General features: G+C 40.9%; 1 protein-coding gene across 1 annotated transcript in view; it reads left to right on the forward strand.

The window, feature by feature from the left end:
* Positions 1-22210, forward strand: part of MYO3B (myosin IIIB) — a 476002-nt gene that overhangs the window by 302216 nt on the left and 151576 nt on the right. Inside the window, exons 26-27 of the mRNA XM_043487760.1 lie at positions 6418-6495; positions 8817-9022. Coding sequence (XP_043343695.1) covers positions 6418-6495; positions 8817-9022 — 284 coding nt within the window. The remainder of the gene's footprint in view (positions 1-6417; positions 6496-8816; positions 9023-22210) is intronic.

A 22210-nucleotide genomic window follows, 5' to 3' on the forward strand; every position in this document is an offset into this window, starting at 1 on the left:
TGTTCAATGCACTTGATTCTCATTATTCACAAAAGTGATGTTCTATGAGGCTTCTGTGAATGCTGAATCAGCAAATCTTGAAGCATTGCTCCTAGAAGAAATACATGGTTAGGCTCCTGCAAGGCTCTGGTCACAACACTGTTGTCAACTGATTAATATATAACCTGTATTGTGTGTGTTTCTCTTTAAAAGCATTATATTTAATACAGTTGACCCTTGAAGAACATGGAGGTTAGGGACACCAACCCTCCATACAGTCAAAAATCCACTAATAACTTTACAGTGGGCTCTCTGTATCCACAGTCCTACAGATGCAGATTTAATAAACCATGGATTGTATAGTAGTGCTGTATTTACTATTGAAAAAAATATGCATTTAAATGGATCCATGTAGTTCAAATCTCTGTGGCTGAAGGGTCCACTGTAGATACTTCTTACAAATGATTAACTATATACCATATTTCTTTGTATAAACATTGTTTCAAATATAGTATTTGTGTCATTGAACTCAAGGCCAACAGCACTGGGACTCATGCCTGAGTGAAGGTAAACTAACACACAAATATGTTCCAACAGGCACATCATAGCCTTCTTACTCTTAGGAACTCTTGATAGGACTTCAGTACTGTGATTAGGTATTATTTTGAACAGTATAATCACCAGTCAAAAGCATAAAAAAAGGAAAAATTCTGGCACTTAAATACACCTTGAAAAGGACACTTGTTTATGGTGTGAGAGCTGGAACAGGAAGGCAGAGAAAGTGTCACTTTGTTCAGCCTCAGCTGGGAGCATGCACATCCAGGTATGTTTCCACCACTCTGCATGTCTGTAAGTGACTATGAAAGCATCTGAGCATTGATTGATTTGGAGATTAAAAATATATTTCAGCAAGTAGGCAAATTCACCAATACAGATCCACAAATAATGAGGATCAACCATATATGTGGTTTTTTTTTTTTGGAGTCATTGGCTTCCACCAGACTCCTTCTCCAATACTTTGGCCACCTGATGTGAAGAACTGACTCATTGTATAAGACCCTGATGCTGGGAAAGATGGAAGGCGAGAGGAGAAGGGGATTACAGTGGATGAGATGGTTGGATGGCATCACCGACTCAATGGACATGAGTTTGAATAAACTCTGGGAGCTGGTGATGGACAGGGGGGCCTGGTGTGCTGCAGTCCATGGGGTCACAAACAGTCAGACATGACTGACTAACTGAACTGAGTGACTGAGACTCCTTCTAAAAAGGATCATGATGAAAAAAAGATGAAAGTCTCCTGTGTACTATTCAATGTCAGCCCATATTCCCCTCCTTTGCTCAGTTTGATGTTTTGACCTCTGGATTCTGCCAGGACCTATTCCTCTGCCTTCCACACTCCCTATCCACACATTATCTCCTTCCCTGTACTGCCTATGTGAGAAGTGTGCCCTCTAGTGCGTGGCGTGTATTTACATCACTACAATATATATAGGTGAGATGAAAATGACTAGAGATTTGTTTTCCCTTGGAGAGAAGATGAGTTGAAAGTTTTAATTAAGGCATCAGAAAATATGAAGTGTAATAACAGCAATAAAAAGCTCCACCAATTCCTCTCTGCCTTATCCAAGAAAAAATAGAAGAGGTGACCCTGCAGGAAGCTAGCCTCCACCACATTCAGCACCCCCACACTGGGCTGGTGTCAGCACCAGCCTTGCTTCCTCATTCAGTGCCATGGAGACTTTTGAGGGGAGTGATGCTGTAGGGGCTTTTTCCTTAAGAGATGGATGCATCACTTGATAGCAGGAAAATTCTTGACCAAAGGCTTTGTCAAGAGGCTAAATGTAAATACTTCTGAGGTTTGGAGATGCAAATAGTAGGTACTTACTGAGACCAAAGAAAAAAATTCCTCCAGGTTTTCATTTATTACTGAGATGTAGATGGTTTTCGAGGCTTTTTGGAAGCCATGTCTTTATTCTAGAGTAAATTTAATTGACAGATGAGGCAAATCTTTTTAATAATACTGCACTTTCAGACTGATTTTTATAACTTATAACAAATCATATATAAAGGCAGTATATTATGTTTAAGGAGTAGGTTTTGGAATCAGATCTGGGTTCAGACTTAGGCATGGCCAGTTACTGGCTGCAAGACTCTGGGAAATTTACCTAAAATCTTTGAACCTTAACTTCCTTATATGTAGAATAGTAGTAATAATGATGTTTACCTCATAGTGTCCTTTTGAGAACTCATTGACATAATGTAGGCAAAGTGTTTAGTACAGTGATTTCACATTAGAAACAATAAATGTTTTATTACTCATGTTTTGATAACCATCTAAAATTCCATGTGTGTAGTCCATATGTATACGGAAGCTTGCTCATTTCCTATGGGCCTGGAGTCTGTACCACAAACTGTAAAGCTTATTCATGACTACTTTGAAGGCTAACCAGCACCACTCACAAGGAATCGGGCAGGACATTTGTCATGTGGGCTTTCCTGACAAAAGCAAGCTTGATCAGCTCCAGTTGGCTTATATGGTTATATCAACCGGTGGTGTAGAAGAAGGGTATACTGGGTTAGACAGACGATGTTTTTATCCAGAATATTGGTTATACTGATCATTTTGAAATTGGTTTCATTGGAAGTATTTTCTCTGCCAATAAATAAAAAGATTTCCTTGCTGTGTTGCATGGGAGCTAGTTACTCTCCTTATTCCATGAAATAAAAACCCAGCATCCTTAATATTGATGATTGTTGTTCAGTTGCTAAGTCATGTCCGACTTTTTGCAACCCATGAATTACTAAACTAAAACTGAATCAAACATGTTAATAAATGAAGGGGAACTGACTGACTTTTTCTGTGTGTGCACATGTGCAAGACAGTGGTTTTTAAATACACAGACTTTGGAAAGTTACATAATAAGTCAAAGTCCACATAGCTATTAAGCGCAGGAGCCAGAATTTGAACCAAGTGTGTCCAATTCTAAGCCCTGGGCCCTATAGCACAAACCCTTGAACCTTGGAAGCTCTCCCAACCTCTTTTCCTCCTATCTGAGGTAAAAATTTATAAGAATCTACAGAAAAGACTTTGTTGTTGTTGTTGTTAAATCCCCACCTTTGGAAAGAACAATTCGCTAGATGATGGCTTCAATAGACTCTACTTTCTGGATCATTTCTAAGAAACTTTATTTTTTTAATTAAAACCATTAACTGGGGGCTTCCTGGGTAGCTCAGATGGTAAAGAATCAGCCTGCAATGCAGGATACTTAGGTTCAATCCCTGGGTGGCTAAGATCCCCTGGAGAAGGGAATGGCAACCCATTCCAGTATTCTTGTCTGAAGAATCCTATGGATCAGAGGAGCCTGGTGGGCTATAGTCCATGGGGTCCGAAAGAGTTGACATGACTGAGCGACTAACACTTAACTTTAACTATTAATGAAATCAGTTCAGAAAGACAAGCTCTTAATTTAGACAATAACCTTCTTATCTCTTTTGGCTTTGAATTTTTTTCGGTTCTGTAGAGTTCATGGTGGGCCTCCCTGGTGATTCAGTGGTAAAGAATCTGCCTGCAGTGCAGGAGCCACTAGAGATGCAGGTTCTATCCCTTGGGAAGATCCCCTGGAGGGAAGGCATGGAACTCACTCCGGTATTCTTGCCTGGAAAATCCCATGGACAGAAGAGCCTGGCAGGCTACAGTCTACAGGGTCACAAAGAGTTGGACACAACTGAGCAACTCAGCACAGCACAGAGTTCATGGTAGGCCCAATGCAGACAAAGGCCTCCTGCTTTAAAAGTTCGAGAGAGGCAACTTCTGGTATGTCCCTTGTCTGAAGTGCAATTCCCTCTTTTAGATCCACTCCATGTACAGGGGAACTTCATAACTATGCAGATATCCTTTGCCAATTCAAGAGACCCTTGGCCAACCCAAGACCTTTCCAAATTCTAAAATTAGAAGGTACCCCAATAGTACATTGTTTATTCTTTAAAATATAGTACTAGATATGTAGGTGGTGAACTATAGACATGCATTAATATTTCTAAGTTATATATAGCAGAATAGGTTTTTACTACCCAAGAATTACTCTGTATGTGAGTTAAGAGCAGGACTTAAAGTCATGCTGGGTGATTACTAAAACTGAATCAAACATGGTAATAAAGGAAGGGAAACTGACTGACTTCATGTGTGTGTGTATGCATAGTAGTGGTTTTTAAATAACACAGGCTTTGGGAAGTTAATAATACTTCCAGCCCTGGATCTTGGATTGCAAACTGGTGCTTCATTCTGTATTTTTCCAACTTGCTACAGGGGATGGGTACTGATCTTGAAAACAATACATATCACATTTTTAAAGTTCTATCTTAGCAGAATTAATATACATCAAAGATTTTCCTGATCACTAAACTGTTAAATTCTCAAATGCCAAGGTTCTTCTGTTTGTTCTGAAGAAGGGTAACAGGTAAATTCTACTAATAAGAGAAATATGGATGAGTTTCCCAGCTGCCCTTTCACAGTGTATTAGAGCCTGAGGGGGCTGGCACTAGCCGGCTAATTTGAATAAAAAGGGAGGGAAATGAAGGAGGAAAAGCAGAGTTCAAAGCAAACTGTGGTTCTTCAGGGAGGATCTCTGAATAAAAAGAAATAGTGGAAAATTCTCAAAAGTTGTGTGTATATATGAAAGTCAGGTGGGGAGAAAGAAAATAAGGAAAAAGAATGTTTAGGAAAATTGTCAGAATTTACAGTTTGGCCAAAGGCAGACCATAGCCAAGATCTTTCTTGCTTCAGTCCTAATTAGCTTTCCCCAAATCTCACCAGTGCTGAGCTGTGTACTCCTAGTGAGGTTGAAATAGGGAAGGAACCTTCCGTGTGGTCCCTGCAGGTAGCGCCATCGGACCTATGCAGGTGGGGCGGGTATGATGTGTTTTTTCTTTTCTATGTGAGAGCAATCTTCCCTTTAAACACAGAGCTGTCATTTCCTTCTTTCTCATAAAAAAAATAAAAACAGCTACAGGCGGTTGTACTGTTGCTCAGCTGCATCTAGATGAAACGATGACTCTGGGAACAGATCCAGTCTGCAGCCTAGAGAAAGAAAGCTGCACTGCCCCCTCTCCTGGCACTTTGCTCAGAGATACCCTCAGATTCCTGCTCACTATTTAGGTTGCTTTCTAGTTTGAAAACTTAGTTCCATGTTTATTCCCATTCTTAAACAGACCTGTTTTCTTTATACAAGCCAGTTGAAGCATTTTCTTCAGTTTTGCAAACGGTCTCCTAAATGCCCCTCGAGTAAGTCTCGTTATTCAGCCACCTCCCATGGCCCCATCCCTTCTAAGTAACCTCTTCTCACTGTTGTTGAACAAGGCTGCAGACATCCTCACCCCGCGGGGAGGTAGCTGCCTGGACAGCACTCCACTGAGCGGAACACACGTGCTGACAGCAGCATCTTCCAGTTCAAATGTTCCTGCTTCATACCCTTGCCACCTGTTCTGAGCAGATGGGAGGCTACCACGGAGGCTGGTGCTGAAATGCTGCTCATATGCTCTGCAAACCAAATAGCTTTGTGTGTGCAGAAGCAGGAATTTTATCATTGAGATAAAATGATGGAATACAGGGTGCCTGCAATTGTTTGCTACAGTGGTTTTCATTCATAAATTCTTCCCAGTCAGCCCAGGTATTTGGGGCAGATGCTTGGGAACAAGTGTACTCTAAGCTCTGGTCCATAGTGAACACGTAGGAGCTGTGGGCAGCGGGAGGGATGTTGCAGGGTCAGGGTCTGATAGCAGGAAGGCAGTTAGAATTTCAGTAATTCTCCTGTGGTGCAACCTGGGCTTTGGGTCCATGTTTTTGTAATTACAGTGAAAGTGAAAGCTGCTCAGTCATGTCTGACTCTTTGTGACCCCGTGGACGATACAGTCTATGGAATCTTCCAGGCCAAAATTCTCCAGGAAGATCCCCTGGAGAAGGGAAAGGCTACCCACTCCAGTATTCTAGCCTAGAGAATTCCATGGACTGTATCATCCATGGGGGTCGCAAAGAGTCGGACACAACTGAACGACTTTCACTTCACTTCACTTTGTAATTGCCTGGCTTCATGTGTTGTTACCCAGTTTTCTTTTTAAAAATAGCATGGTCTCACATGACATTATTGGAGAACTTAATAAGGGCCCAGTAGAACATGGAGAAATACAGAAAGAACATGGTTGGGATTTGTACTGAGACCATATAGTGTATCACAGAGTGTGGTTGTTGTCAAATAAGTAGAAGAGTGTAAATTCTGTTTTTCTTTAAGATGTCTTTAAATGACTACTATAGTATGTACTATTACGTCATAAACATCAAGGCCCCTCAGGTATTTGACCAAATCGCCTTTCACATTTTGGGAAATGTCAGAAAATAAGCTGTCTCTATACCCAAACCACTGTCCTCTGCTTATGCTCCAGGTGGACACTCTGGAGGTGATACGGCATCCGGAAGAAACCACCAACATGAAGGGGCAAACCATGGCTTCTTACTTCCGGGTAAGGAGTCTTCTTGATCTCTCCTCTGCCTGTTTCCAGAAAAGTTGAGTCAGCCATTCACACAAGAGGCCTAGATACCACAGAGTTACTGAAACAAGAGCAAAGCTCAGAGTCAGTCAGGAAAGATGGAGTTGTAGGGAAAGGAGAATTATAACAGGGAACCCCCCCTTGAGTACAGTGTGAGACCGCAAGTGTCTACAGAGGGCCCTTTCTGCCACTGGCACATGGTCCATTGAATGTGCTGATTCTGTTAGCGTTTCAGCTGCTTCTTGGCCTTAAAGCTACTGGAGTCAGCCACTTTTCCAGCATATTTACTGAGAAGTAAAGTAGTTAATAAAAGTCTAGAAGGAGGCTTATCAAGTTCATGAGAAAATATGTCTTAGCTTCAACTTTATTTTCCTAGACTGAATTGACCCATTGCAAGAGCCGTTTACCTGAGCCCCATTATTTCCCATCTCTGTTACCCCAATTCCTGATATTTTTACCTGGTGAATGACTCTTTTGAGTAAAAATGTTGTCTCCATAAGGACTCTGTCACACGCACATTAGAGAGGAAAGATAAGAGACTGTCACTTTGTACTGATTTGCACAGATTTGTTTATTTTCAAATTATGAAGCACTGGGGTTGAGAACCCATTAGAGATCACTGACCATGGGAAACTGAGGTCTAGGCAACTTCACGATGGATATGCTGTTAGGCCAAAGACAGAACTACTGAAACCAGGAACGACAAAATAAGGTTGTAAGGTGGGGTTGCCAAAATAAGGGACTTGGCAGGGATAGTAAGTCAAGTAGATCATGAGCTGGAGTTGCCAGGCAGGCTGGAGGGTGGGCCTGGGAGCCAACACCATGGAAAGAAGGTTCCACCCAAAGCTAGCGGGTCCAAGAAGGACCTAGAGCCAAGAAGTCTGACCTGTGCCTTAGAGGTAGACTAGAATGAGTCTTAGTGTATGGATTGTAGGGACCTAGAGGTCTTTGGTGTTTTCCTGGGTGTTCATTGGTAGGACTGATTTTGAAGCTGAAACTCCAATACTTTGGCTACCTAATGCGAAGAGCTGACTCATTTTAAAAGACCCTGATGCTGGGAAAGATTGAGGGCAGGAGGAGAATGGGACGACAGAGGATGAGATGGTTGGATGGCATCACTGACTCAATGGACATGGGTTTGGGTGGACTCCGGGAGTTGGTGATGGACAGGGAGGCCTGGCATGCTGCGGTTCATGGGTTCACAAAGAGTCGGACACAACTGAGTGACTGAACTGAACTGGAGAGGTCTTTGGGTCCAGCATTCCACTGATGTAGTGATGCCTGCTACAGCTTCTCCAACAGGTAGGTTTTCAGCCCCTGTTTCATCACTCATGGTTGGACATTTCTAATTGCCATTCATTTCTTATTCTGATCCCCTTAGTGGCTTGACTATACTCTCCTAGTTTCTGCGTGTATGGGATTTGAAGGCTCTGACTGTAAGGTTATCCTCAAGATCTTAGAGTCCCTCTTTCAGCAGAAGAAGCCAATGGCATGCAATTTTCAGAAGTATCTCCATAACAAACAGTTGGGTGTCCTCAATATACTAGTCCCCAAATGCTAAAAAAATAGCGCATTGCCAAGCTAGGTAACACCATTTTGGATCAGTAGCAGGTAAGATTATGAAATAATGGGACTGATTTTATGTGTGGCTTGTAGTTGCCCCAAAGACATGTCCAAAAGAAAAACTGCCACTGTGGATGTCTGTGAGAAATGGAGAGCACCCCTAGTTTTCCATGTGCTCTTTCTGTTCTCTACACAGCCGTTTGGTGTATTAATTCATCTTCATTATAATCTCCTTTTACCGTCCAGTTTTCTTGTTTTCTTTGCCCTCTTTATTTTTCTCATTTCGCCTCCGCCTTTGTAAGATTGGCCTAGACTTTCTGGTGATTGTTAGGTTAAGGAGGCAACTGACCCCTTTCCTGAAAGCTGGACCTTTAAAATTACAGATACAGTTTATGGAGCATCACCTTGAAATATCAGAGACAAGCTAGTTCTGGCAACAGAGTTATGAGATAATCTAAGCAAGTTCTTAGATGGCTGAGTTTCTGCCAAGTGGGATATTGCTTGGCCCTAGGTGATGTTTAAAGAAAATCCATAGGCAGCTATAAGTACAGAACAATATAAGTCAGAACTTATATTGTTATTTCTTTTTGCTGGATTCTTGTTTAGCCTCAAAGATTCCATGAGTTGTTTACAAGCTGACAAACTGCCCTGGAAGCCTGGGCCAGCCACGGTTGTAATTATCCATTATGATTTTGGTAACCTCACTTCTTGTGCATTTTTTCCCCTGGTAGTATTCTCTGATGGATCTGCTCTCTAAAATGGTGGTGGGACAGCCGCACTTTGTACGCTGCATCAAGCCCAATGATGACCGAGAGGCCCTGAAGTTCTCCACAGACAAAGTGCGGGCCCAGCTCCGCTCCACGGGCATCCTAGAGACAGTCAGCATCCGCCAGCAGGGGTATTCTCACCGCATCCTCTTCGAGGAGTTTGTGAAAAGGTCTGGCTGGTATTTTGGGGATTACATTATATTAAACACAACTCTGCCAAAGCCATTCTGTCCCCTAGGATCATCCCCAGCCCTCTTGCCTCCAAACACGTGATTGGCTAGTTTGTTGTTTAGTTGTTAAGTCGTGTTCGACTCTCTTGCAACCCCATTGACTCTGCCAGGCTCCTCTTTCCATGGGATTTCCCATGCAAGAATACTAGAGTGGGTTGACATTTCCTATTCCAGGAGATTTTCCCAACCCAGAGATGGAGCCATCGTCTCCTGCATTGGCAGGTGGATTCTTTACCACTGAGCCACCAGGGAAGACTTTCCAGCTGCCATTTACTTGCATAAATGTTGATTCTGTTGTACTCCAACTGAATTACAGTCATCTGGAAGACAAGTTAAGCTCCCTTCTGATCAGTTCAGTTCAGTTCACTCAGTTGTGTCCAACTGTTTGCCACCCCATGGACTGCAGCATGCCAGGCTTCCTTGTCCAACACCAACTCCCAGAACTTGCTCAAGCTCATGTCCATCAAGTCAGTGATGCCATCCAACCATCTCATCCTCTGTCATCCCCTTCTTCTCCCACCCTCAATCTTTCCCAGCATCAGGGCATTTTCAAATGAGTCAGTTCTTCGCATCAGGTAGCCAAAATGTTGGAGTTTCAGCTTCAGCATCAGTCCTTCCAATGAACACCCAGGACTGATCTCCTTTAGGATGGACTGATTGGATCTCCTTGCAGCCCAAGGGACTCTCAGGAGTCCTCTCAAACACCACAGTTCAAAAGCATCAATTCTTTGGTGCTCAGCTTTCTTAATGGTCCAACTCTCACATCCATACATGACCACTGGAAAAACCATAGCTTTGACTAGATGGACCTTTGTGGGCAAAGTTATGTCTCTGCTTTTTAATATGCTGTCTAGGTTTGTCATAGCTTTTCTTCCAAGTAGCAAGCACCTTTTGATTTCATGGCTGCAATCACCATCTGCAGTGATTTTGGAGCCCACAATTTTGATATAAAGTCTGTCATTGTTTCCATTGTTTCCCCATCTATTTGCCATGAAGTGAAGGGACTGGATGCCATGATCTTAGCTGTCTGAATGTTGAGTTTTAAGCCAGTTCTTTCACTCTCCTCTTTCACTTTCATCAAGAGGCTCTTCAGTTCCTCTTCACTTCCTGCCATAAGGGTGGTGTCATCTGCATATCTGAGGTTATTGATATTTTTCCTGGCAATCTTGATTCCAGCTTATGCTTCATCCAGCCTGGCATTTTCCATGATGTACTCTGCATATAAGTTAAATAAGCAGGGTGACAGTACACAGCTTTGATGTACTGCTTTCCCGATTTGGAACCAGTCTGTTTTTCCATGTCTGGTTCTAACTGTTGCTTCTTGACCTGCATACAGATTTCTCAGGAGGCAGGTAAAGTGGTCTGCCTGGCTCTTTGTGACCCCATGGACTGTAGTCTGCCAGGCCCTTCTGTCCACTGGATTTTCCAGGTAAGAACAATTTAGTTGGGTGCCGTGCCCTCTTCCACAGGATCTTCCTGACCCAGGGATCGAATCTGGGTCACCTGCATTCCAGGCAGATTCTTTACTGTCTGAGCCACTAGGGAAGCCCCCCTTCTGATCACATCTGAAAAATACAAATGTCTATGGGTAATTTTGTGTTATAGATAAACACATATATAATATGTGTTATGTATAAACATATATATATATATATAAACCTTAGGTTTCAAAATCTCCAGATATTTTTTGCTGTAATGGAAGTATTCTTTCATGAATGGCTCTAGATTCTGGCAAATGTAAGTATACACAACACCCACTCCTCTCTCAGGATCTGGCACGATTTAATATGATAGCTAACATCTATATAGCACCTAAAATGTCCCAAATGTGTAATCTCCTTTGATCCATACAGCAGCCCCATAAGCTAGGCTTTATTATTATACCCATTTTACAGATGAGGAAATTGAAGCATAGAAGGAAAGTAAGTGATTTTACCAGAGTCCAATGCTAATAAATGATAGGACCAAAATTTGAACCCAAGGAGTCTGGCAACAACAGCCACAGTTTTAATTGCTTCAGTCTATTCCATTCAATAAAAGTTTTTTGCAGAAATTGCTGTAGAGCTTTCTAAACCCAGAAATTGCCTTTACCTAAGAGCGAAATGTTGCTCTTTTCTGAACAGCTGCCATAGGTGTGTCTTACACATACATGTGATTATAGGTAGAATTTTCACAAAACTTCTGTGAAGAAATAAGAACAACAACAGAGAATCTCTGAGAAGCACTACTATCTGGGAATATCCAGGGAGGAAAATTAAAATTCATTATAAAATCTGCTGCATCCCACCAACCATCTTTAGTTTCTTTTTACCACCATGCTGAAACGTCAGCCCAAGGTCATTTTTCCAACTTTTCCTCAGGGAAGAATGGATCCTAATATGTCAGGTCACTTCATTGGATCTTCCCACTGCCACTAAATTCCATGCAGATGAAAGGGCAAAAAGAGCTTTTGGCAATGAGACAGTTAAATTAAAAGTAAGAATGAAATGGCTTTTTAAAAGGAAGTGTCTTTGAGCCTCTTTTTCCATCTTAAATTTGGAGATGAAACAAACAAACAAAAGATGATTTTAGCTCATGAATGTGACTAGTCAAGTATTTTTAGCTACCAAGAGTTGAATACATAAAAAATATTTAAGAAAACAGGTCAAATGCTAAATAGATTGGCACTTCTTTGTTCATAATCAGAAAGCCAGTAGGCAAGTATGAACAGGAGTTTCAAAATGTCAGTAAATCTGAGGGTATCAAAGATTTGTGAAGCAGCAAGTTAATTGGTATTTTGATCCTTTTGAGCAACTTAACAACAAAATGGATGAGTTAGCAGTTTCCCCCCTTGATGTTATTCAACAAATAGGTGCGCCTCTTATCTTCCTGTTCAGGAGTGCTGTTTTGTAAACTCTTAGCAGGAAATATGCAGACAAAACAATCAAAGGCAGGACTTATCAGGTGGCAGTAAATAAAAGATAAAGACTTGTTTAGTGTTACTCTTTACCTTTTGTGTTTTCTGGCACTCAGGACTGAAATCCTGACTTGCACACACCTGAAAGGCAGTGTTTTGAGGATTATGTTGTCTGGTTCGAAAATGAGGAAGGACTTCCCCAAGTCATCCATGTCTGCAGACTTGGCCAAAGCTAAAATGTTTCCTTGCCTCATTATCCTTGAATTTTCCAGCAAAATGACTTAGAAATGCCCTTCCAGTTTTCTACTCGTGGAGCCTTCAAGAAAAGGGCTATTTTCAACACCCTCTCAACAGTGGGGCCAGGTGGGTTGGAAGCATTCATCTATTCTCAGGTAGGCAGGAAAAAGGCCACCTGCCAGTGCTGGGCAGGTAGCTGAAACCTCCTAGAAGTCCTACTATTGAGCTATCACAGGAAATAACTATGAACGCTTGTTGGTTTCATGGTCAATGGACTCTGAAGTATGGTCCAGCAGAAAATCTGCTCTGAGACACACGTCTATGATGCACATACTTGGATGTGTTCTGGCAAATGTCTAAAGGATAGTACAGCATATTCAGTTCAAAGTCTTATGGTTTGTTTACTAAACTATTGTAGAAAATAGTATAATTTAGTGAGAAGATTGAAGTTCTAGTCTCTTCTTAGATATAGTATTAGGCAAGTAACCTAATATTTCCATAAAGGATGTTTCATCATCTGCATGATAAGAAGTCAGGAACACACAGAGTCCACATCCTAAAGATTTTCAGAGATTACATGTGGATTCCTGGGCCTTAGCCTTTCAGTTTTCCAGAAAGGCCCACCTCTCTCGGTTGAGCTCACAGGAGGGAGAACTGCATCTCCCAGGACTCAATTCATAATAATTGTTAAATCAGTGAACAAAGTGAAACTTTTGCCATCTTCTCTTTCATCAGCAACTTCCATTTCCTCTCATGATTGCATGATAAACCCATGGTGCCCTGGTATCTTCTCCTTCTCCCTTCTATTCCTCTACTTCCTGTCCTTCAGGAAGCTAGGTGTAACCTCTGTCTTCTCATTCTCTTCAAACAGTTCATCAAAAGTCCTGTCAACTGTACCAGCTAAGGTTTATCAAAAAGGTTCCTTTGGGAATTTCCTGATCCCTTCTCCCAAGGCTTTATTAATCTCCCATCCTTTCTCCCAAGGTCTTTTAATAATAATAGCAACAGCTTGAGATAGAATTCATATATGATAAAATTATCTTTTAAAGTGCACAATTCTATGGTTTTAGTATATTTTTGAGTTGTGCAACTCACTGCTGTCTAATCTGAGCATCTTTTCATATGCTTATTGCTCATTTATAATATTTCCTTCAAAGAAATGTTTACTCAGATCCTTTACCCATTTAATTGTTGATTTTTGTGTATTCTGGATACTAGCCCTTATCAGATATACTGTTTGCAGTTTTCTTTTTCTTTTTCTGTGGAATTGTCTTTTCAATTCTTGATTGTATCTTTTCAAGCATTAAAACTTTTAAATTTTGATGAAGCCCAATTTTTCTGTTTTCTTTTGTTAGTCATGTTTTTGGTGTCATATCTAAGAAATTATTGCTTAATTCAATGTCATGAAGCTGTATTCCTATATTTCCTTCTAAGATTTATGGTTTTAGGCCTTATATTTAGATCAATAGTGCATTTTGAATTATCTTTATGTATGGTATGAAGTACATACAGGTTCAACTACATTCATTTACATTATACATGGATATCAAGTTTTCCTAGCACTATTTGTTGAAAAGACTATTCTTTCTCCTGTTAAATTGTCTTGGCATTCTTGTTAAAAATCAATTGACCATAAATTGGTCATAAATTATTTCTGAATTCTCAATCCTAGTCCATTGATCAAAATCTATTTCAAACCTTTTGAGGCTCTTTTGTCTACCCTTTTGACTTAGCTTCCAAAATGGACTTCCTGCCTATTCTCTTCTCCAAAGAGCCACCAGAATACAACTTAACTAAAACTCATATCTAATCATGTTGCTTCCTTGCTTAAAATCCTTAGTTGAAATAACCATTCAGACCTCACTGGATGAGCCTCAGACCCTTGGCCTGATAGGGGGAAATCTCCCTGATCTGAACCCCACCCACTTTTCCAATCTCTTCTCTCTTGTCTTCCCACCTCTCAGCTCATACTTCGGCAAAATCTAGACTACTTAGAGTTTCACAAACATCCCACGTTGTTCCATACTTCTGTGCTTTTGGTCACGTTACGTTCATGCTATGTTGCCTGAATGCCCTTCTCCAAGTTCTTGGTCGATTAAATTAAACAGGCTAGTTCAGTTCAGTTCAGTTCAGTTCAGTCGCTCAGTCATGTCCAACTCTTTGTGAGCCCATGGGCTGCAGCATGCCAGGCCTCCCTGTCCATCACCAACTCCTGGAGTTTACTCAAACTCACATCCGTTGAGTCAGTGATACCATCCAACTATCTCATCCTCTGTCATTGCCTTCTCCTCCCACATTCAATCTTTCCCAGCATCAGGGTCTTTTCAAATGAGTCAGTTCTTCACATCAGGTGGCCAAAGGATAGTAGTTTCAGCTTCAACATCAGTCCTTCCAATGAATATTCAAGACTGATTTCCTTTAGGATGGACTCGTTGGATCTCCTTGCTGTCCAAGGGACTCTCAAGATTCTCAAGTCTTCTCCAACACCAACTTCAAAAGCATCAATTCTTTGGTACTCAGCTTTCTTTATAGTCCAAATCTCACATCCATACATGACTACTGGAAAAACCATAGCTCTGACTAGACGGAGCTTTGTGGGCAAAGTAATGTCTCTGCTTTTTAGTATGCTGTCTAGGTTGGTCATAACTTTTCTTCCAAGGAGCAAGCATCTTTTAATTTCATGGCTGCAGTCACCATCTGCAGTGATTCTGGAGCCCCCCAAAATAAAGTCTCTCACTGTTTCCATTGTTTCCCCATCTATTTGCCATAAAGTGATGGGACCAGATGCCATGATCTTAGTTTTCTAAATGTTGAGTTTTAGGCCAACTTTTTCCCTCTCCTCTTTCACTTTCATCAAGAGGCTCTTCAGTTCCTCTTTGCTTTCTGCCATAAGGGTGGTGTCATCTGCATATCTGAGGTTATTGATATTTCTCCTGGCAATCTTGATTCCAGCTTGTGCTTCATCCAGCCCAGCATTTCTCATGATGTACTCTGCATAGAAGTTAAATAAGCAGGGTGACAATATACAGCCTTGTCATACTCCTTTCCCGATTTGGAACCAGTCTGTTTTTCCATGTCTAGTTCTAACTATTGCTTCTTGACCTACATACAGATTTCTCAGGAAGCAGGTAAGGTGGTCTGGTATTCCATCTCTTTAAGAGTTTTCCAGTTTGTTGTGATCCACACAGTCAAAGACTTTGGCGTAGTCAATAAAGCAGCAGTAGATACTTTTCTGGAACTCTCTTGCTTTTTCAGTGATCCAACAGATGTTGGCAATTTGATCTCTGGTTCCTCCACCTTTTCTAAATCCAGCTTGAACATCTGCAAGTTCATGGTTCACGTACTATTGAAGCCTGGCTTGGAGAATTTTGAGCATTACTTTGCTAGCGTGTGAGATGAGTGCAATTGTGTGGTAGTTTGAGCATTCTTTGGCATTGCCTTTCTTTGGGATTGGAATGAAAACTGACCTTTTCCAGTCCTGTGGCCACTGCTGAGTTCTCCATATTTGCTAGCATATTGAGTGCAGCACTGTCACAGCATCTTCTTTTAGGATTTGAAATAGCTCAACTGGAATTCCATCACCTCCACTAGCTTTGTTCATAGTGTTGCTTCCTAAGGCCCACTTGACTTCGCACTCCAAAATGTCTGGCTCTAGGTGAGTGATCACACCATCGTGATTATCTGGGTCATTAAGATCTTTTTTGTATAGTTCTTCTGTGTATTCTTGCCACCTCTTCTTAATATCTTCTGCTTCTGTTAGGTCCATACCATTTTTGTCCTTTATTGTGCCCATCTTTGCATGAAATATTCCCTTGTTATCTCTAATTTTCTTGAAGAGATCTCTAGTCCTTCCCATTCTATTGTTTTCCTCTTTTTGTTTGCATTGGTCACGGGAAGGCTTTCTTATCTCTCCTTGCTATTCTTTGGAACTTTGCATTCAAATGGGTATATCTTTCTTTTTCTCCTTTGCCTTTTGCTTCTCATCATTTCACAGCTATTTGTAAGGCCTCCTCAGACAACCATTTTGCCTTTTTGCATTTCTTTTCCTTGGGGATGGTCTTGATCCCTGCCTCCTATACAATGTCAGGAACCTCCGTCCATAGTTCTTCAGGCACTCTATCAGATCTAATCCCTTGAATCTCTTTCTCACTTCCGCTGTCTAATTGTAAAAGATTTGATTTAGGTCATACCTGAATGGTTTAGTGGTTTTCCCTACTTTCTTCAATTTAAGTCTGAATTTGGCAAAAGGCATTCATGATCTGTGCCACAGTCAGCTCCTGGTCTTGTTTTTGCTGCCTGTACATAACTTCTCCATCTTTGGCTTTAAAGAATATAATCTGTTTGATTTCGGTATTGACCATCTGGTGATGTCCATGTGTAGAATCTTCTCTTGTGTTGTTGGAAGAGGGTGTTTGCTATGACCAGTGCATTTTCTTGGCAAAACTCTATTGGCCTTTGCTCTGCTTCATTTTCTGTACTCCAAGGCCAAATTTGCCTGTTACTCTAGGTATCTCTTGACTTCCAACTTTTGTATTCCAGTCCCCTATAATGAAAAGGACATCTTTTTGGGTGTTAGTTCTAGAAGGTCTTGTTGGTCTTCATGGAGCCATTCAACTTTAGCTTCTTCAGCATTACTGGTCGGGGCATAGACTTGGATTACTGTGACATGAATGGTTTGCCTTGGAAACGAACAGAGATCATTCTGTCGTTTTTGAGACTGCATCCAAGTACTGCATTTCAAACTCTTTTCTTGACTATGATGGCTACTCCATTTCTTCTAAGGGGTTCTTGCCCACAGTAGTAGATATAATGGTCATCTGACCATTAAATTCACCCATTCCAGTCCATTTTAGTTAGCTGATTCCTAAAATGTCAGTGTTCACTTTTGCTATCACTTGTTTTACCACTTCCAATTTGCCTTGTTTCATGGATCTAACATTCCAGGTTTCTATGCAATATTGCTCTTTACTAGCATCGGACTTTACTTCCATCACCAGTCACATCCACAACTCGGTGGTGTTGTTGCTTTGGCTCCGTCTCTTCATTCTTTCTGGAGTTATTTCTCCACTGATCTCCAGTAGCATATCAGGCACCTACTGACCTGGGGAGTTCATCTTTCAGTGTCCTATCTTTTTGCATTTTCATACTTTTCATGGGGTTCTCAAGGCAAGAATACCGAAGTGGTTTTCCATTCCCTTCTCCAGTGGACCACATTTTGTCAGAAATCTCCACCATGACCCGTCCGTCTTGGGTGGCCCTACATGGCCTGGCTCATAGTTTTCATTGAGTTAGACAAGACTGTGATCCATGTGATCAGATTGGTTAGTTTTCTGTGATTGTTGTTTTCAGGTTAACCTGAAAGGTTAACCAGGCTAACCTCTGCTTATTCCTTCAGACTTCGAACAGGAATTATCTTCTCCTTCATCCTCCCAGGCTAGGTTTGGAGACTCTGTGATGAGCCTCATTAGTAACACTTACTACATTGAGGTGGAAACTAGCTGCTGGTATCTTACCTTGACATTTACCACCTGGGAGGCAGGGGTATTTTCCAGCTAACTTCATATCTGTACTCTCCAGCACTGTGCCCAATACAAATTAGGTGTTTGATAAATATTTATTGAATTGAAGTAAACTCTTATTCCTTACTCTTCATCACTACCTTCTTTTACCATCTCTTGATTGACTCTTTGGCCCTTGCAGTTTTAAAATGCATGACAGAAGCTGGCTTTGTTGAGGTTAAGTTTGGCTTGCATTGTAAAAAGTAGCATCTAGATTGTTAGAGCATAAGATTTCAGGTAAGTGCTAAGTAGCTTTTTGTCAAGAAAAGGTAAAGAACCATAATAAGTTAATAAAAAGTCTCTAACCCAGCTTGAATTATTAGAGCTTAATACATTAAAAAAGGTAACGTTTAGACAAATTTGCCTTACTTCTCTCTACAATAAACACTGATCTTCCCTTCCCTCTCCTCCCCCGCCACCCCCACCCCCCAAAAAAGACAAACTTCATAGGACAAGGAAGATTCTCTGTCTGGCTCCTGCCTGGCTTTCTAGCCTCTTTATTCATCTTCTCACCTCTCCGCTCACATTCCAGAAAAGAAAGAATCAGTTAGAGCTCCCTAGCACAGCACAGCATATGCCCTATTAAGGCAATAGCCTGTAAAAGAAGGCTGCTTACTTGGTGTATTAGTCAGGAATCTTAATAACAAGTGACTGAAGCTCAAATGAGTTGAAGCAAAATTTAAAAGGGGATGATATATTGGCTTACATAACTAGGAAGTTCAAAGATACGTCTGGATCCAGGGCATCAAGCAATTTTACCAAGCCATTGTCTTTCTTTTCACCAACTTTGCTTTCCCTCTTTTGAGTGGTTTTTTTTTTTGTCAGCTAGGCAGTTCTTTGCCATGTGTCCACAAAGAAGGTCCCTGGAAGCTTCTGTAGGAAGCATCCTAAAGCTTTAGCAACGTCAGCAGCAAGCAAGTTCTTGAGACTTCCCATTCAAGGAACACTCTTGTTGTCCCAGCCTGGGTCACCTGTTGGTGTTTAATTGGTAGAGTCTTCAGTCTTCAGGGGATGGAGGTCAGCCCTGTGTGAACCGTGGTCTAAGGGGCTCTGTTAAAGGAAGGAGAGGAGAAGGATGAATAGGCTAAAACAATAAGCATTCATTACCCCTTGTTTGACCATGCCATACCTTGGAATCAACTGTAACAGTCCAGAAAGGCCCACCCCAACTGGATAGCTAGAGGAGGTTTTTGTTTATTTATTTATTTTTTACTTATTATTTATTTATTTAACTGCACCCAGTCTTAGTTGCAGCGTGTTGTGGCATGTGGGATCTAGCTCCCTGACCAGAACTCAGACTCAGGCCCGCTTCATTGTAAGCATGGAGTCTTAGCCACTAGATCCATCAGGGAAGTCCCTGGAGGAGGTCTTTAGTTTAGAAATTTTCTAAGATGAATATAACTTTTGTTGATAATAACAATGTTAACACTGGAATGAGAACTATATACAGTTTACTAAGTTAAGCTAAGCATAGTCAGCTTTTTGTTTGGGAAGGTATTTGTTTTTTGAACCACAGCTCTACCGTACAGCAGGTTTCCGATAACAGTTTCCAGCTCTACTTAACCAAGGGATTAAAAAAAACTCAATCTGTTCTGGCCTAGTTTGAGTTCATCTTCTAGCATTTTGGACACTTTTCTCTGATCTTCATCAGTATAGGTCATGATAGTCTTGTCCCATACGGGACTATGTTGGCTGTCATTTTTCTTTGTCAAAGTCTCTCTCCTGGCCTGTCTTTGTGCTCTAAGAATAGTCTTTAGTAATTAGTTTGCTCAAGAAAGCTGCTTCTTCCCTTTTATACTGCAGAATTCTTGCTATGATTTAATATTTCCTTAACAAAGCCTTCTTTCTATTTCAGTTTTTACTGTATGAGAGAAGAGCTGTAAAAGTCTACACTGTGGACATCTCCAGAGCTGACCAACTGACTTTCTCAGATTCTAGAGCAACCCTTTGAGATCCAGATATTTTTTCCAGTGGATGGTCTGGAGCAACTCTAGGCATCCATACATATTTGGAATTAACCTTGGTTTTCAAATCTTTCATATTTGGACTTTGATCCTTGACTTTGTACTCATTTTTTAAATCTCTAGTATCTTATATTGTATGGTGACTGGCCCATGGTGTATATTTAATATTTCCCAGTTGAGGGACTCTATCAGTCAGCAATGCATTTGACTATGAATAACAAGCAAGCAAATATTTTTGGTGGCTTAACCCAGAGTTTCTCAGTCTCAGCACTGCTGACATTTTGGACCAGGTAATTCTTTGTTGCAGAAGGTATCCCTGTGCCTTATAAGATGTATAACAGCATCCCTGGCTTCTACCTATTAAGATACCAATAGCTTGCAGTCCAAGTAGTGACAATAAAAATTGTCTCCAAACATTGGCAAATGTCCCCTGGGGAGCAAAATTGCCCATATTGAGAACTATTGCCAAAGAGATTTGTTTGTTCATTTGTTTCTCACAAAAAGAAATTGATAGGTAAGGTATTTTTAATGTTAGATTAGCTGTTCAGTGATGTCATCAGGGCCGTGAATATCTTCTTACCTCCTTTAATTCCTTTTTACCATCTTTAGTGTGTGGATTGGCTTAGTGTCTCATGGTCACAGTGTGACTACTGCCTCTCCAGGCATTATGTCTGCATTCAAGGCTGGAAGAAAGGGAAGGGGCAGGATGAATGGCTAAGTCAGTCACATCTGCCCAGCTTTTATTAGGAAAGAAAACATTTTCCCAGAAACCATTTCACATAACCTCTCATTGGCCTGAACTGAGTCAAATGACCATTTCTAGCTATAAAGAAGGGCTTAGTAAGTGAGGAACAGGACTGGGTCTGGGTACATCATGACCCAAAGAAAAATTGGTTCTCTGTTAGCTAGGAAGAAGTGGGAATGGAAATGGGTGAGCCACTAATTATGCTTGCCATAGAAAAGAAATCTAATGTTTATTAATTGAATAAAGGAGTGGATGAATGACTAAGGAGCTGGATGAATTTGAATATATAATTTCAGGTCTTCACAACTCACTCATTTCTTACTCCTGGCTACCTAGGTTCTTCCTCAGGATTGTAGTTTTAGAATTAAAAAGTACAGAAGTGCCTTAGTAGAAAATGGCAAGATATTGAGGACCATTTAATTCCTTTGTCATGGAGAGGGATGTTTGCAGTTTTAAGCCTACAGCAAATTCTTTTAGCTCTTGAACTATTATCAGTTACCCTGTGAAAACTTCAACTATGAGGACGAGGTCCTTGACATTTCCTTACAGAGCCCCAGAGTTAGTTCTAGCTCACAGGACAGGAGTTGAGAGAAAAATCAGGATCACGGAAGAATCCAGACATCTCAAGAAAGACTGAAATCCAAATTTCAGTTTTCAAAGAATAAAGCTGCTACTTTCTTCTCTGGGTAGTTGGCACTGAATAAGAAAACACAAATCCTCCAGGAGCTAGGATGGTGATTCACTGGGTTTTTTGTTTTTTCTTTTCACTTGCAATCACACAGGTGAGAACCTGACATGAAATAGATTTCAATGTGCCATTTAGGTAAGCTAGTATATCTACAACTCAGTGAACAGAATTCTCAGTGCATCAATCAATGCAAATTGATTTACATAGTTGTGAGGGACATGTTAAGAGATAATACTTAAGGAGGATAATGGACTGATTCAGCATTGTGAGTAAAACATATCACATGCTTATGTGAACAGTCTCTGCATTTACCCTTCTAGGGGCAGCAACTATGTGGTAGCATTCTCTGGGAGGGATCTAGAATACCTGCTGTTCTTGTGTACTGTCATTCCCACCCTTGTTTTTTGTTTGAAAAAGTTGCTTACTGGTTCCTAACTGTGTGTTGATGTGTTTTATGTAGGTGAGACTTTGGATGACTTCTTTTCTCTCTTAACTCTTATATTACCATTGTTACAACTTTGATTAATACAATCAACAAAAAACATTCTAAAAGTACCTTTTATAATATCATTAAAAGACTCTAAGAGATGGCCTGATCCAACTCTTCCATTTCACAGAGGAGAAGGCTGAGGCCAGAAAGATGAAGTAGCTTTCCCAAGGTCCCATCTCAAGAAAGTGGCCATATCAGTAACTTTCCAGGTTACTATAGACTGAAGAGAATTTCTGTGACCACCTCTGCATTCTTAGCATGCAGTATGGATTTAGAATTGCTTTGCTTGGCCTGACGATCCTTCCCAACTTGCTTATAGATGATTCAGAATCCCAAAATTCATTCTTGTAAGGTCCTGCCTTTCTCATAAAGCCCACACTGCTGACAGCTACCTCTTATCTATTCATAAAAATCATTTCTATAGCTGAAAGCTCTGCAAAATTCAGCCTAAAATCTATAATAGTGATTTAAAAAGTGGATACAAGAAGTAATATCAATCTCACTGCTCTCCAAATATACTGAGGAGCAGCAGTAATAAGCCCAGGCTGTC

The sequence above is a fragment of the Cervus canadensis genome, chromosome 15, assembly GCF_019320065.1.
Source record: "Cervus canadensis isolate Bull #8, Minnesota chromosome 15, ASM1932006v1, whole genome shotgun sequence".
Taxonomy (NCBI): domain Eukaryota; kingdom Metazoa; phylum Chordata; class Mammalia; order Artiodactyla; family Cervidae; genus Cervus; species Cervus canadensis.